The sequence below is a fragment of the Cervus canadensis genome, chromosome 33 (assembly GCF_019320065.1).
Source record: "Cervus canadensis isolate Bull #8, Minnesota chromosome 33, ASM1932006v1, whole genome shotgun sequence".
Lineage (NCBI taxonomy): Eukaryota > Metazoa > Chordata > Mammalia > Artiodactyla > Cervidae > Cervus > Cervus canadensis.
Window position 1 is genome coordinate 12464882 of NC_057418.1, and position 15253 is coordinate 12480134.

Here is a 15253-nt window from a genome sequence, read left to right on the forward strand (position 1 = left end):
CATCAAGACAGTATGGTACTGGCACAAAGACAGAATATAGATCAATGGAACAGAATAGAAAGCCCAGAGATAAATCCATGCACCTATGGACACCTTATCTTTGACAAAGGAGGCAAGAATATACAATGGAAAAAAGACAACCTCTTTAACAAGTGGTGCTGGGAAAACTGGTCAACCACTTGTAAAAGAATGAAACTAGAACACTTTCTAACACCATACACAAAAAATAAACTCAAAATGGATTAAAGATCTAAATGTAAGACCAGAAACTATAAAACTCCTAGAGGAGAACATAGGCAAAACACTCTCTGACATAAATCACAGCAGGATCCTCTATGACCACCTCCCAGAATATTGGAAATAAAAGCAAAACTAAACAAATGGGACCTAATGAAACTTAAAAAGCTTTTGCACAACAAAGGAAACTATAAGTAAGGTGAAAAGACAGCCCTCAGATTGGGAGAAAATAATAGCAAATGAAGCAACAGACAAAGGATTAATCTCAAAAATATACAAGCAACTCCTGAAGCTCAATTCCAGAAAAATAAATGACCAATCAAAAAATGGGCCAAAGAACTAAACAGACATTTCTCCAAAGAAGACATACAGATGGCTAACAAACACATGAAAAGATGCTCAACATCACTCATTATCAGAGAAATGCAAATCAAAACCACAATGAGGTACCATTACACGCCAGTCAGGATGGCTGCTATCCAAAAGTCTTACAAGCAATAAATGCTGGAGAGGGTGTGGAGAAAAGGGAACCCTCTTACACCGTTGGTGGGAACGCAAACTAGTACAGCACTATGAAAACATGTGGGATCCTTAAAAAACTGGACAATAGAACTGCAAATGGACCGTCAGCAGAGTCAGCCCACTATTTTGGCATAACGACTAACTGAGGATACCAGATCTGAAGAAGACAGTGCATACCCCAATGTTCATTGCGCACTGTTTATAATTGAGCCAGGACAGATGGAAAGCTACCCTAGGTCCCATCAGCAGATGAATGGATAAGGAAGCTGTGGACATGATACCCAGGAATTTACGTCAGGACCTGTCAAAAAAGAATTCATTTTGAAGCAGTCCTAATGAGATGGACTGTAGACTGGAGTCCCATTATACCAGAGTGAAGTAAGCCATGAAAGATAAAGAACATTACGCATAATCTACACATATATATGGAATTTAGGAAGATGGTAACGACAACCCTATATGCAAAACAGAAAAAGAGACACAGAATACAGAACAGACTTTTGAACTCTGTGGGAGAATGAGAGGGTGGGATATTTCAAAAGAACAGCATGTATACTATCTATGGTGAAACAGATCACCAGCCCAGGTGGGATGCATGAGACAAGTGCTCGGGCCTGGTGCACTGGGAAGACCCAGAGGAATCAGGTGGAGAGGGAGGTGGGAAGGGGGATCGGGATGGGGGATACGTGTAAATCTATGGCTGATTCCATTCAATGAAAAAAAAAAAGAAAAAAAAAAAGAAAAGAGAAAAAAAAAAAAGAAGTTGAGAGAACTAACGAGCCTCTTACGAAAGTGAAATGAGGAGAGTGAAAATGTTGCTTCAAACTCAACAATTCAGAGTACTAAGATCATGGCACCATCCCATATTCATGGCAATAGATGGGGAAAAGTGTCAGACTTATTTTTTTGGGCTTCCAAAATCACTGCAGAGGTGATGCACCATTGGATTAAAAATACTTATCATTTGGAAGGAAAGTTATGACACCTAGCAGCATATTAAAAAGCAGAGACAATTAACTTTACAACAGGTCATCTAGTCAAGGCTATGGTTTCAGTGTACTGTGTATAGTATGTGAGAATTGGAACTGTTACAGAAAGCTCGAGTGCCGAAGAATGATGCTTTTTGAACTGTGGTGTTGGCAGAAGACTCTTGGAGTCCCTTGGAACTGCTCAAGGAGATCCCAACCAGTCCCGCTAAAGGAGATCGTTCCCTGGGTGTTTCATTGAAGGACTGATGCTGAAGCTGACAACTCCAATACTTTGGCCACCTGATGCGAAGAGCTGACTCATTGGAAAAGACCCTGATGCTGGGAAAGATTGAGGGCAGGAGGAGAAGGGGACGACAGAGGATGAGATGGTTGGATGGCATCACCAACTCAATGGACGTGAGTTTGGGTATACTCCGGGAGTTGGTGATGGACAGGGAGGCCTTGCTTGCTGCAGTTCATGGGGTTCCAAAGAGTCAGACACGACTGAGCGACTGAACTGAACTGAACCTTTCTTTGACTTATATCTGCTGTTCTGCTAAATCACTGGAGGAAAAGGGCATCATTTTAGTTTCTTGCTAAATTGAGTTACTCCAAGTCTGGCCCCTATTCTCACAAGAAACTTTGCCTGGTTGTTCGTCTGTTGTGCCTCATATATTAAATCTGAAGGTAGTGATATTCTATAGGAAGCATAGTTTACCTGAGGTTAATTACATCTAAATAATAAATAAATGCTTTATTTCTTCCTTTGAGAGCTAGGTTGTAAGTGGATTTAGTAAATTAATCTTTAAGAGCACATTGACATCTGATTGAAATTATGCAGTGTCCACCAGGTTATGTTTTCCAAAATTCATTCTTTTGTTGTCATGTTTGAAAACCAAAGTTTAAAAAAATCACTATCTCACAAACTGAAGTGATTCCAGTCTGGTTTTAGGTAAATGCAAAGCTTGTGATCAGTTGTTAAATGGCCAAATCTGAATGACTGGTCTGTTGTCTCTCCCCAGCAGTAGACACGTGCATTAACTCATGCCTCTGAAACACACCTCTGAGTGTGATGTACTGTCACAGAGCTTGGGATCTGGGGACAGATGTACTGGAGATGTGGCCAGCATACCCCAGTCACTTAGCAGTGTGTGACCTTAAGCAAGTCACATATCCTTTTATGGGCCTCAATTCTCTCATCTGTTTTGGAGTGTTTAGGGTTAATAAGATATCAGTTAAAGATATCACTTGGTTTCTTAAACCAAAACTCAGGAGTCATCCTTGATTCTTCTGTTTCTTCACTGTCACCATCAACAAGCATGGCTTGTTGGTTTTATGTTAAAAACTTAACTTTTATCCATGTCCAGTTCTCCTTCTCCACTGCCACCTCCCCAGTCAAAGCCATCATCAGATCTTGCCCAGATTGCTGCCTAGCTCTCTTGCCCCTCTCTAGTTCACTTTCCACCTATGAGCCAAAGTCACCTTTTACAGATGCAAAGCAGATCCTGTCACTTCCTTTGCTAAAATTACCCAGTACTTTCCCATTATATTTAGAATAAAATTCAAACTATATTTCAAGCTTACAAAGCAATACAGTTTGCCCCTTGCTTACCTCTACAGTTTCATTTTGAAATTTTCTCCCACTGGGGCACCTACTCTTGCTACCCTGACCTCCTATTTCTGGAGTATGCCAAGCTGGTTCCAGCATTAGGACCTTTGTCTCTGCTATAGACACTGCTGCTGGGGCCCTCCTCTCTGATTCCCTGATCATCAGGAAGGGAGCAGCTCAAGCATCCTTCGCTCCAGGAGGCCCACCAAGTCACCCTGTCTAAAGGAGGCCTCCTCCTTCTGCCCCTTTGAGGTTCCTCCTCATTTCCCTAGTAGCACTTATTATCTGAAGTTATCCTTCTTTCTTTGCTTGCTTATTTATTGCCTTTCTCTTCCAAGTTAGACTCTAGTCTCCATGCTGGGATGTGGACTTCTCCATCTTGTTCACCACTACACGCCAGCACCTAGAATGGTGCATAGCTCATGAAAGGTGCTTGCCAAAGGTTTGGTGAATGGATGCATGATACAGTGTTACAGTGATAGGTACAGTGTTTCCTCCTGGGCTGGCCAGGGTCATTCTCCAGGGAAGCTGAGGCTCTTCCTCCATCGGTCTAGTGCTCTATGACCGTTACCAAAAACATTCTCAGGGGTTCTCTGACCCCAAGGCAGACCAGACAAGCACATAGATGCATATGATAAATACATATTCCTTTTCACGTTTGTGTCGCTCCTCTGCTTCCTTCATCATTTCTTGTGCCTGCTCAAGTTTTGCATCCACTAGCTTCTGCTGCAGTTCTCTGTGTTTAAATATTTTGTCGAGGTGCTGAGGAAAAATAAAGTGCACATATCAAATTGAGTTATTATTGGTGCTGAAAAACGTGTATAAAAAAGTAATATTGATATAAACATGTGTTCTCTAAGTTTTAAGAGTTAAAAAGAGGGGGAGTAAATGCATTGGTGTCACTTATCATTTTATACAAAAGTCATAAATTGGTGGAGTCTCCTGCAAAAAGGTGGAGGTGCCAGAGTTCAGCAATGCAACACCAAAAGGTCCCAACAGTATTTTTCTAAATATGACAACTGTTAGATATGGCACTAGTTATTATGCTAGGCTCCAAAGACAGTGATGTATATCGCAAGGGCTGTAGCCCTATCACTTGGTATTTTGGCTCTCTCTGTGAATATGCAGTCACATTTAATCACAATATTAATTCAGTTTATCATGGTGAATTCTCTACATGCTTGCCTTAAGGGTGGTGGGGAAGCCTTGAGGTGACAGTCTGTGGCCCTTTGTCTGGGACTGAGGCAGGAGCCCCCTGACATCAACTCTGTTGCCCTGGTGGTCAAGCAAGGCTCAGGTTTGCACATGAATTGATATGCAAATATGCTGCTGCCTCCTCCACACATTTTGACCAGTTAACTACCTTGGTAAAATGAAGCTTCCTACTCCACCTCAGTGTGGAGAATTTCTTGGTCATTAGGGGGTCCCATTGATAAGAGGACATGTAGAATTATATCTTTGGGCCTTATCTAGAAACAGTTCTAGGGATATACAACTGGTCTACCAGGTCATTCCCATACATGATCTCTCTGCAGAGTATGGGCTTTTTTTTTTTTTTTTACACTCCTTCCCTTTTGTTTTTTCCTGAACCTCCACTTTGGAGCAGGATTGATCTTTGTGACAAAATAAAATGGTAGCGTGGAATTATGGCCTACTGTGAGACGTTTCTTGATTTACCGAACTGCTATATCAGTTTTTTTTCCCTTGATTAAAGCTTAGCATGTTGCCAGCCGAGCTCCTTTGACTATGTTATATTACATTTTAAGGCAGAGATTTAAAATTTTAAGTGAGATGGGAAAAGGGATATGACATATCAAAATCCGGAGGGTGGCATCTGGAATCTTCAAAACATATTAAATATTAAAGTATAATCTTGGAGTAATGAAAGATCTTTATAGTCCCCCAATGTAAACTATTGATAACAAACTCTTTTGGCTTTTGTGACTGTGGATACGTGATTTAATCTTGTGGCTTCTGCTTCACATCTATAAAATGTGGATAATATGTTATTATCTAGTACACAAGATTGTTGAGACAGTTAAATGACATACTGTATGTAAAGTATAATACTTAGCACATTGCCTGGCACAAACTAAGTATAAATAACAATACCATTATTACTATAATTGTTATATATATACTATATAATAATAGTATACATATTATTATTTGTGGGGTATATACAATGCAGACTTTTAATTTCGATGACATGGTAATTCTTAAGAGGGCATGCATGAGGTATTTCTTGGTTCTGTAGAGAGAGTTTAAAAAAGGCTGAGAAATATTATTTTTTATTTTCAAGGATAAATCCATTCATGTCCTACCCCTTGTTTATTGCCTCTGCTTTGCAGTGATTCTAGTTTTGAAGAAATGCTGTATCACTTTCAGCCAGGTATTTTGTAATATCATCTGTTTTTATTTTGTATAGTAAAAGAAGTACAAACCTAAATATTGATCAGTTGAGAAGGCTGGCCATAACTTTGTTATTAACCGACCTCCCAACCTTCACAAACCAGACCCAGATCTACATGCAGTGTTTGTAAGTTGTCTCATGTGGTTCTCACCTCCTCTCTGAGCTCATACTGATCAATGATGCTTTTTAGTTTCTCTGCAAGCTCTGTGTTCTCCTGACAGAGCTTCATGTTTCGCTCACTCTGCTGCTCAATCTGGGCCTGGATATCCGTCAGGGTGTTCTGGAAATGACTTGTGATCTCCTTCCTTTTCTCTTCTTCCTCACGTGCCCGCTGAAGGGTTTCCTCCTGCAGAGAGAATGCACGCTCTCGTTATGCTGGTTTATAAGCCCCTAGGTTCACAGAACTCAGAGTTTGGTCGATGAAGGGAGAATAGTGTGCAGGGTAAGGAGGATATATTTCCTCAGTTCTCTAGAGGTAACATTGCTCAGCCCCAACATAAATGTTTGAGCAAAGGTTTCAACTGTGAATACACGGTCACTCAGAGCAGGTGCAGCAGGGGCCTTGAATTTGATAGCTGGTGATAAATAGACTTGTTTTAAAGACAGCAGGTCCCCTGCTGAGTGAATAAACTGCAGTGTTTCCTAACAGACATGCAGCCTGAAGGTTCTATCTCTTGGTTGTGGCCTAGAAAAAAGGATACTCAGTCTTACTGATTGATGGGATAGATCACGTGTTCGTTTAGTTTGGTACAGAAAGAGGAACAACAGATCTTATGTTCCTCTGTAAAAATGATGGCATATTGATCATGTAATTGTATTCCCCAAGTTTGGTAACTATAAGTGATTACAATGTATATTTTTTTCTTATTAAAAATAAATGTCATCCAAGCTTGAAAAGAAAACTAAGATAGCCATATATGAATTACAGCAATTCAAAAGTATCAAAAAAATCTTAGAAAATATGCTGGGTATTTTTTTAAGGAACAATCATCCCATGAGTCACACAGAGTAATTGAAATATTCAGTGTAAATTTTAAATTTGAAAGCAATATGACGTTTCAAATCTTCTTTAACTCTAAAATGAAACATCTAATTTTCCCTTCTTCCACTTTGTTAACATTGAAGAATTGAAAATTAACTTTTATATCATTTCTGTTCTCTTTTCTCCTAAATCAAAATTCCCCTTTCATTGCTAACTACTTACAATGTACCCAAATTTCCCCCATATCTATATTGAGAACTATTTGCTTTGTGCTTATTCCTGTCATTCTTTTAGAATAAAAGGGTTTAATCTTCTACATACACCAAAGATAGAGACTCTGCTGACAAGTGATACAGACATTTTAGGATCCCTTTAGTTCTGATTAATTTTATTATGAAAGCTTCCTTCATTGTTGGCAAGTAATATTATACTGCATTTAGTTGCCTATCATGATCAAATTATGTAACAGGATTTTTAAAAAGAAATACTGATTGAAACAAGTAATTGTGCAAGTCTTTATTATGACAGTAGAATAATGTGATAAAAATAAAAGCTGATGCTGGAAATACATGCTCTGAAAATATTTTAATTTATCATTAGATATCCCCTTTCTTCTACAATATTGATATATTTTCTAACTCTGACTCCTGATATCAGAATCATAATTTATTCATGGTATACACATTTATTGAGTGGAAATTTCTTCAGTTCAGTTCAGTTGCTCAGTTGTATCCAACTCTTTGAGACCCCATGGACTGCAGCATACCAGGCTTCCCTGTCCAACTCCTGGAGCTTGCTCAAATTCATGTCCATCGAGTCAGTGATGCCATCCAACCATCTCATCTTTTGTCATTCCCTTCTCCTCCTAACTTCAACCTTTCCTAGCATCAGGGTCTTTCCAAGTGAGTCAGTTCTTCACATCAGGTGGCCAAAATATTGGAGCTTCAGCTTCAGCATCAGTCCTTCCAATGAATATTCAGGACTGATTTCCTTTAGGATGGACTGGTTTGATCTCCTTGCAGTCCAAGGGACTCTCAAGAGTCTTCTCCAGCACCACAGTTCAAAAGCGTCAATTCTTCTGTGCTCAGCTTTCTTTATGGTCCAACTCTCATGTCCATACATGACTACTGGAAAAACCATAGCTTTGACTAGACAGACCATTGTTGGCAAAGTAATGTCTCTGCTTTTTAATGTGCTGTCTAGGTTTGTCATAGCTTTTCTTCCAAGGAGCAAATGTCTTTTGATTTCATGGCTGCAATCACCATCTGCGGTGATTTTGGAGCCCAAGAAAATAAAGTCTGTCACTGTTTCCATTGTTTTCCCATCTATTTGCCATAAATCATGGGACCAGATGCCATGATCTTAGTTTTTTGAATGTTGGGTTTTAAGCCAGCTTTTTCACTCTCCTCTTTCACTTTTGTCAAGAGGTTCTTTCTTAGGTATATTTCTTAGGAAATTTCTTAGGGATACCTAGAAGAAATCTGTGCTTCCTAAACTGGAGAAATTAAGTATCGGAGATGTTATTTCATTGAATTTTGAATGCTAACACTTACTATATGTCTTTCACTAAAAGTGATTACAGCCATCTGTTAAACAGTTGTTGAATATATATGATAGTGATTCTCTCCTTATTGTTCCTGATTAACTTAGAAGTCAACAACCTCCTAGTTGTAGAATTATAGTCCATGATTTGAATATTATTTGCATTTATAACTATTCCATCCATGAATGAATGAGTAAATGAAAGGACCATCCCATGCTACCCAGCAAGGCTGAGTTTTTCACTGGCCACTGGCTAGAAAAAGAGGGTATATCTGTTAACATGGCATTAAACACATGTCAAACCATCATAGCACCCTATCCTGGCCCATAGAATGGCATCTTGCATTTTACATCACACTCTTTTTCAATGAGAGAAAAATAAGTTTATTGAAATAATAAAATTTGATTCCACTAGTAAAGAAAAGGCAAAATGGTTGTCTGAGGAGGCCTTACAAATAGCTGTGAAAAGAAGAGATGCAAAAAGCAAAGGAGAAAAGGAAAGATATTCCCATTTGAATGCAGAGTTCCAAAGAATAGCAAGGAGAGATAAGAAAGCCTTCCTCAGTGGTCAAGGCAAAGAAATAGAGGAAAACAACAGAATGGGAAAGACTAGAGATCTCTTCAAGAAAATTAGAGACCCCAAGGGAACATTTCATGCAAAGATGGGCTCGATGAAGGACAGAAATGGCATGGACCTAACAGAAGCAGAAGATATTAAGAAGAGGTGGCAAGAATACACAGAAAAACTCTACAAAAAAGATCTTCATGACCCAGATAATCATGATGGTGTCATCACTCACCTTGAGCCAGACATCCTGGAATGTGAAGTCAAGTGGGACTTAGGAAGCATCACTATGAACAAAGCTAGTGGAGGTGATAGAATTCCAGTTGAGCTATTTCAAATCCTGAAAGATAATGCTGTGAAAGTGCTGCACTCAGTATATCAACATATTTGGAAAACTGAGCAGTGGCCACAGGACTGGAAAAGGTCAGTTTTCATTCCAATCCCAAAGAAAGGCAATGCCAAAGAATGCTCAAACTACTGCATGATTGCACTCATCTCACAGGCTAGTAAAGTAATGCTCAAAATTCTCCAAGCCAGGCTTCAGCAATATGTGAACTGTGAACTTCCAGATATTCAAGCTGGTTTTAGAATAGGCAGAGGAACCAGAGATCAAATTGTCAACATCTGCTGGATCATCGAAAAAGGAAGAGAGTTCCAGAAAAACATCTATTTCTGCTTTATTGACTATACCAAAGCCTTCAACTGTGTGGATCACAATAAACTGTGGAAAATTCTGAAAGAGATGGGAATACCAAACCACCTGACCTGCCTCTTTAGAAATCTGTATGCAGTTCAGGAAGCAACAGTTAGAACTGGACATGGAACAACAGACTGGTTCCAAATAGGATAAGGAGTACGTCAAGGCTGTATATTGTCACCCTGCTTATTTAACTTATATGCAGAGTACATCATGAGAAACGCTGGGCTGGAAGAAGCACAAGTTGGAATCAAGATTGCCGGAAGAAATATCAATAACCTCAGATATGCAAATGATACCACCCTTATGGCAGAAAGTGAAGAGGAACTAAAAAGCCTCTTGATGAAAGTGAAAGAGGAGAGTGAAAAAGTTGGCTTAAAGCTCAACAATCAGAAAACCAAGATCATACCTCTGGTGCCATCACTTCATGGGAAATAGATGGGGAAACAGTGGACACAATGTCAGACTTAATTTTTTTGGGCTCCAAAATCACTGCAGATGGTGATCGAAGCCATGAAATTAAAAGGTACTTACTCCTTGGAAGGAAAGTTATGACCAACCTAGACAGCATATTAAAAAGCAGAGACATTACTTTGTCAACAAAGGTCCATCTGGTCAAGGCTATGGTTTTTCCAGTGGTCATGTATGGTTGTGAGAGTTGGAATGTGAAGAAAGCTGAGTGCTGAAGAGTTGATGCTTTTGAACTGTGGTGTTGGAGAAGACTCTTGAGAATCCCTTGGACTGCAAGGAGATCCAACCAGTCCATCCTAAGGGAGATCAGTCCTGGGTGTTCATTGGAAGGACTGATGCTGAAGCTGAAACCCCAATAGTTTGGCCACCTGATGCGAAGAGTGGACTCATTGGAAAGGACCCTGATGCTGGGAGTGATTGGGGACAGGAGGAGAAGGGGACGACAGAGGATGAGGTGGCTGGATGGCATCACCGACTCGATGGACATGAGTTTGCGTAAACTCTGGGAGTTGGTGATGGACAGGGAGGCCTGACTTGCTGCGATTCTGGGGGTCACAAAGAGTTGGACACGACTGAGTGACTGAACTGAACTGTATAAAGGAAACACAATCATTTGGGCAATGTCTGAGGTAAAATTTTCTTCTTCATGCACAAAATTCAAAGTGAAAATTAACAATGCAAAGAAAATTGAGGGACAAAATCTGAAATAACTAAGAAAACAACTTTTCAGGAATCACTGTGCATCTTAAAACCAGTGCTGTGCCTGGCACACAATCTGCAGGTATTCCGTAAATGTTTCTTTAATGAATCAACAAATTTCATTAATTTACATATAGACATATGAATAGCTTGGACCAGATGATTCCTATAGTCTTTTCCACATTAAAATTCAGTGATGTTCTGATAATAAACCCTGCTTATTTCTTTACTAAAATCATATTGCCTGAGACACTAATTTCTTACAAGGTGGGTCTTTTGGTATAATTTGAGGCTCAAAATACTGTGTTAATTGATAAAAAGGAAAATATCTCAATAAAAAGATAGGAGCTGTCAAGAGAAAAATAGTCTATGAGAAAGAGAAAGGTGGAAATTCCAGAGTTAAAACTTACAAAATATGAAATGTAAAAACCACTGCATAGGCTTACTATAGAATAGAGATGACAGAGGACAGAGTCAGTGAATATGAAGATAGGTCAGTTTGAAGTATCTAATTTAAAGATCAAGGAGAAAAAAGATTGAAGAAGAACATGAAGTGAGACTCAAGGACCTGTGGGACAATATCAAAAGATCTAACCCACATGGAGTTAAAATCTTAGAAGGGGAATGGGAGAGAGAGAGGGAATGAGGCAGAAAAAAATATTTGAAGAAATAATGACTGAAACTTGCTGAAATTTGGTGAAAGACATAAGTTACAGATATAAAGTGAAAGTTGCTCACTCGTGCCCAACTCTTTGTGACCTCATGAACTATACAGTCCATGGAGTTCTCTAGACAAGAATACTGGAGTGGGTAGCCTATCCCTTCTCCAGTGGATCTTCCCAACCCAGGAATTGAACCAGGGTCTCCTGCATTGCAGGCAGATTCTTTACCAACTGAGCTATTAGGGATATAGGTATAAGAAGCTCAACAAATCCCAAGTAGGATAAATATGAAGAAAGCCACACTTGGGCATAAAGCAAAATTCCAAAAGCCAAAATCCATAGAAAAATCTTAAAAGTAGTCAGAGATAAATGACATCACATCAGGAGAACAGTAATTCAAATTATTGTTGATTTTCATCAGAAATTGTGGAGGCCAGAATCTATGAAAGACTGAGTAAGAGAAAGAAAAGAAAAAAAAATTCTTGTCAAGCCAGAATTCTTTATCCAATGAATATAGCCTTAAGTCATAAAGCAAAATAAAGACATTTTAAAGATAAAAAGCAAATAAAAGAATTGACCTATACTATAAGAAATACTAAAGGAAGTTCTTCAGGCTGAAGGGAGTGACACCAAACAGAAATGTAAAGTTTCAAAAGGAATAAAAAGCATCAGAAATGGTAAAATCTGGGTTTGAAAAAAGACAGTTTTGCCTTGAATTTTTAAAGGACTATATTAACTTGTTTAAAGTAAAAATTATAGCATTGCCTCAAGAGTTTTATAAATTATATAAATATAAAGATAGGGAGCAATAAAGGGACCTTCTATTTGTAGCATTTCTACATATTATATGAAGTGATACAGTTTGAACTCCAGGTAGACTGTGACAAGTTAAGAATATCTATAGCAATCACAGAACAACCACTAAAAATGGAAAGAGATATAATTAGAAATCCAAGAGATGAGATAAAATAAAAAATTTAAAAAATTTCCAGTAATCCAGATAAGGCAGGATAAGAGCAGAGGAAGAAAAAAACAGATGTGACAAATAGTAAATAAATAATAAAATGGAAGACATATCCAACCACTCCAATAATTACATTATATTAATGGACGACTACTCCAGTTAAGGGGCTTCCCTGGCTGCTCAGTGATAAAGAATCCACCTGCCAATGCAGGAGTCCCAGATTCCTCCTGGGCCGGGAAGATCCCCTGGAGAAGGAACTGGCAACCCACTCCAGTATTCTTGCCTGGGAAATCCCATGGACAGAGGAGCCTGGTGGGCTACAGTCCATAAGGTTGCAAAAGAGTCAGATGTGATTTAGCAACTAAACAACAACAGTAATCACTCCAGTTAAGTGGCAGATATTGTAAGAATGAAAAGAAAGAAGGCTCAACTATAAGGGATGCATTTTAAATAGAAAAGCATAGAAAAACCCAGGTTGAAAATAAGTGGATGGAAAAAGATATACCATGCAAGCAATGAGTAAGAAAGCTACAGTGGCTAGATTGATATCAGATAATGTAGACATTCATATTGATGAAAGTCAGTTTATCAACGCGACTTAGAAATCACAATAGTATACATATGTTGTATTAATACTTCAAAGTATTAATACATGAATAAAAAATTGACATAATTGAAAGAAGTAGGCAATTTAACAATTATAGTTGGAGATTTTTTACACCCATCCCTCAGTAATTGATAGAGGAACAAGTCAGAAATTCAGTAAAGACATAAATTCTCTAGAGTTAATTATTACTTATGTAGTATTACACCTAACTTCTGAAAAACAGACATTTTTTCCAAGTGCATTTAGTGTGTTCATCAAGATAGACCATGTAAAGGGGCCATAAAAATTAAACAATACTTCTAAATAATCCATGGGTCAAAGAAACAATCAGGAGGGGAATCAGAAAATGTTTTGAATTTGAGTTCTGCTTTTGAGAAAATATTCATGACTTTAGACAACTGATTTTGATTGCTCAGTCTCAATTCCTTCAATAAAATGGAGATACTAACTCATAGTTTTTGTGAAGATTGGACAAAATAACATACGTAAAGCACTCAGCACAAGTCCTGGCATAGTAATACTACTTAATTCCATTGTCCACAACTGGAAGTCATTACTGAGGGGGTGCAGATATATGTACAGGGTCTCCTGCCACTTCCATCATTCTGTCTTTGAATGTTATCCAAAGCAACTACACCACATCATTCCATCCACATCATCAAAGGAGATTTAACTTTTATCTCCTTATGCTACACCACTACTGAAAGCTGGGAGATTTATGTAGGTGCAGAGTGCTATTACTTGATTACGTGTCTGAAGTTGAGGATAATGCCCCCATTCCCATCTAACCTGAGTTTTGATGGTCCCAGAGCAATGATTACAGAGATGCCAGAAGTCCATCTTCTACAACTCGTAATTTGAGAGTTAAAGTTCATCACCCTGGCGTTTCATTTCCCAAATATGAAAAACTGATTGTGGGGTTGGGAAGAGCCTCAAGAAGGAGGGGATATAGTATGTGTATATATATATACATATAAGTGTGTGTGTGTGTTCAGTGTTCAGTTCCTAAGTCGTGTCCAACTCTTTGCGACCCCATGGCCTGCAGCACATCAGGCTTCCCTGTCCTTCCCTATGTCCTGGAGTTTGCTCAAATTCATGTCCACTGAGTTGGTTTTGTTAGAACTCTCCACTGCGACCCGTCCATCTTGGCTGGCCCTGCATGGCATGGCTGATAGCTTCATTGAGTTACACAAGGCCCTTTGTCACGATGAGGCTGTGATCCATGAAGGGGATGTGTGTGTGTGTATATATATATATATATAGTTATGACTGATTCATAATGTCATTTGGCAGAAACCAACACAACATTGTAAAGCAATTATCCTCCAATTAAAAAAATGTGAGAGATTAACAGACGATGTCAAGAACTGTGTGGAATTTTAATGACCTGAGCTTTTAGTGACCAAAGCAGAGAAAGCAGTGGAGGTGGTGAGAGTCAGAGTGGTAATCAAGGGCCATGTAGGACCTCATCCACCACACTAAGGGTAGTGAAGAGCCACTGAAATGTTTACGCAGGAAGATGGCCAGATTGGCATTTTAGAAGGATCCTTGTGGCAGATGGATTGGAGAAAGCAGGACTGGAGGCAGGGAGACCACACCTCTTAAAACTGATACCAAAATAAATCATTTTCTTTTTCTACTTCAAAAAACCCCCAATTTTGGAATATGAGGAGCCATTATCCAATTCTGTTTTTCTTCCTAATTCCATTGTACAAACTCAGCAATGATCTTAATCTGTTTCTTAAAGTATCTCGTTTTAAACATAGGTAATAGTAATTATATCACAGAAATATTGCTGTCTAATTCTAGTTTGTCAAAAGCTTTAGGATCTTCAGCTGGAAAGGGGATTGTGGCTGCATGCAGTACTGTCTTGGAGAACTCTGCATCTTGCTTCATTGAGTGGAGCTAGTGTCTGTGTGTAATCAAATTAACCATACTGCTAGAGCTTACACTGTGATTAATGAAGCCCATGCAAACTGACTGAAGTGATCAGTCTATTATTTTTAGACTGAATAATTAAGCTTAGAGAGCGTCAGTGTTTTTTCAAGTAACTTATTTTTTCAGATGACTGTTGACATTTTAGCTCTCAATCTTCCCTTATTCTGTCAGTTAGCTTTGTGTCAACTTATTTCATGTCACACAGATTTCATTTTCAGACAAAAAATGTTGAATTTTTATAAATTTGCATTTTAAAGAGTAGAACTAAGGTCCACCTTAAAAAACAGAACAAACTCAACATAAAGAGGAATAGCACACATTTTACTAAAGTTCTACTAGTCATTGGATACCGCATGAGAACCTTACATATGTGTTCT

At 38.7% G+C, this 15253-nt stretch overlaps 1 protein-coding gene across 2 annotated transcripts in view; it reads right to left on the minus strand.

The window, feature by feature from the left end:
* Nucleotides 1-15253, minus strand: part of TXLNB (taxilin beta) — a 58629-nt gene that overhangs the window by 23642 nt on the left and 19734 nt on the right. For both annotated transcript variants that reach the window (XM_043457227.1, XM_043457228.1), the window contains exons 5-6: nt 5901-6095; nt 3979-4098 (exon numbers count right to left, since the gene is read on the minus strand). In XM_043457227.1, coding sequence (XP_043313162.1) covers nt 3979-4098; nt 5901-6095 — 315 coding nt within the window. The remainder of the gene's footprint in view (nt 1-3978; nt 4099-5900; nt 6096-15253) is intronic.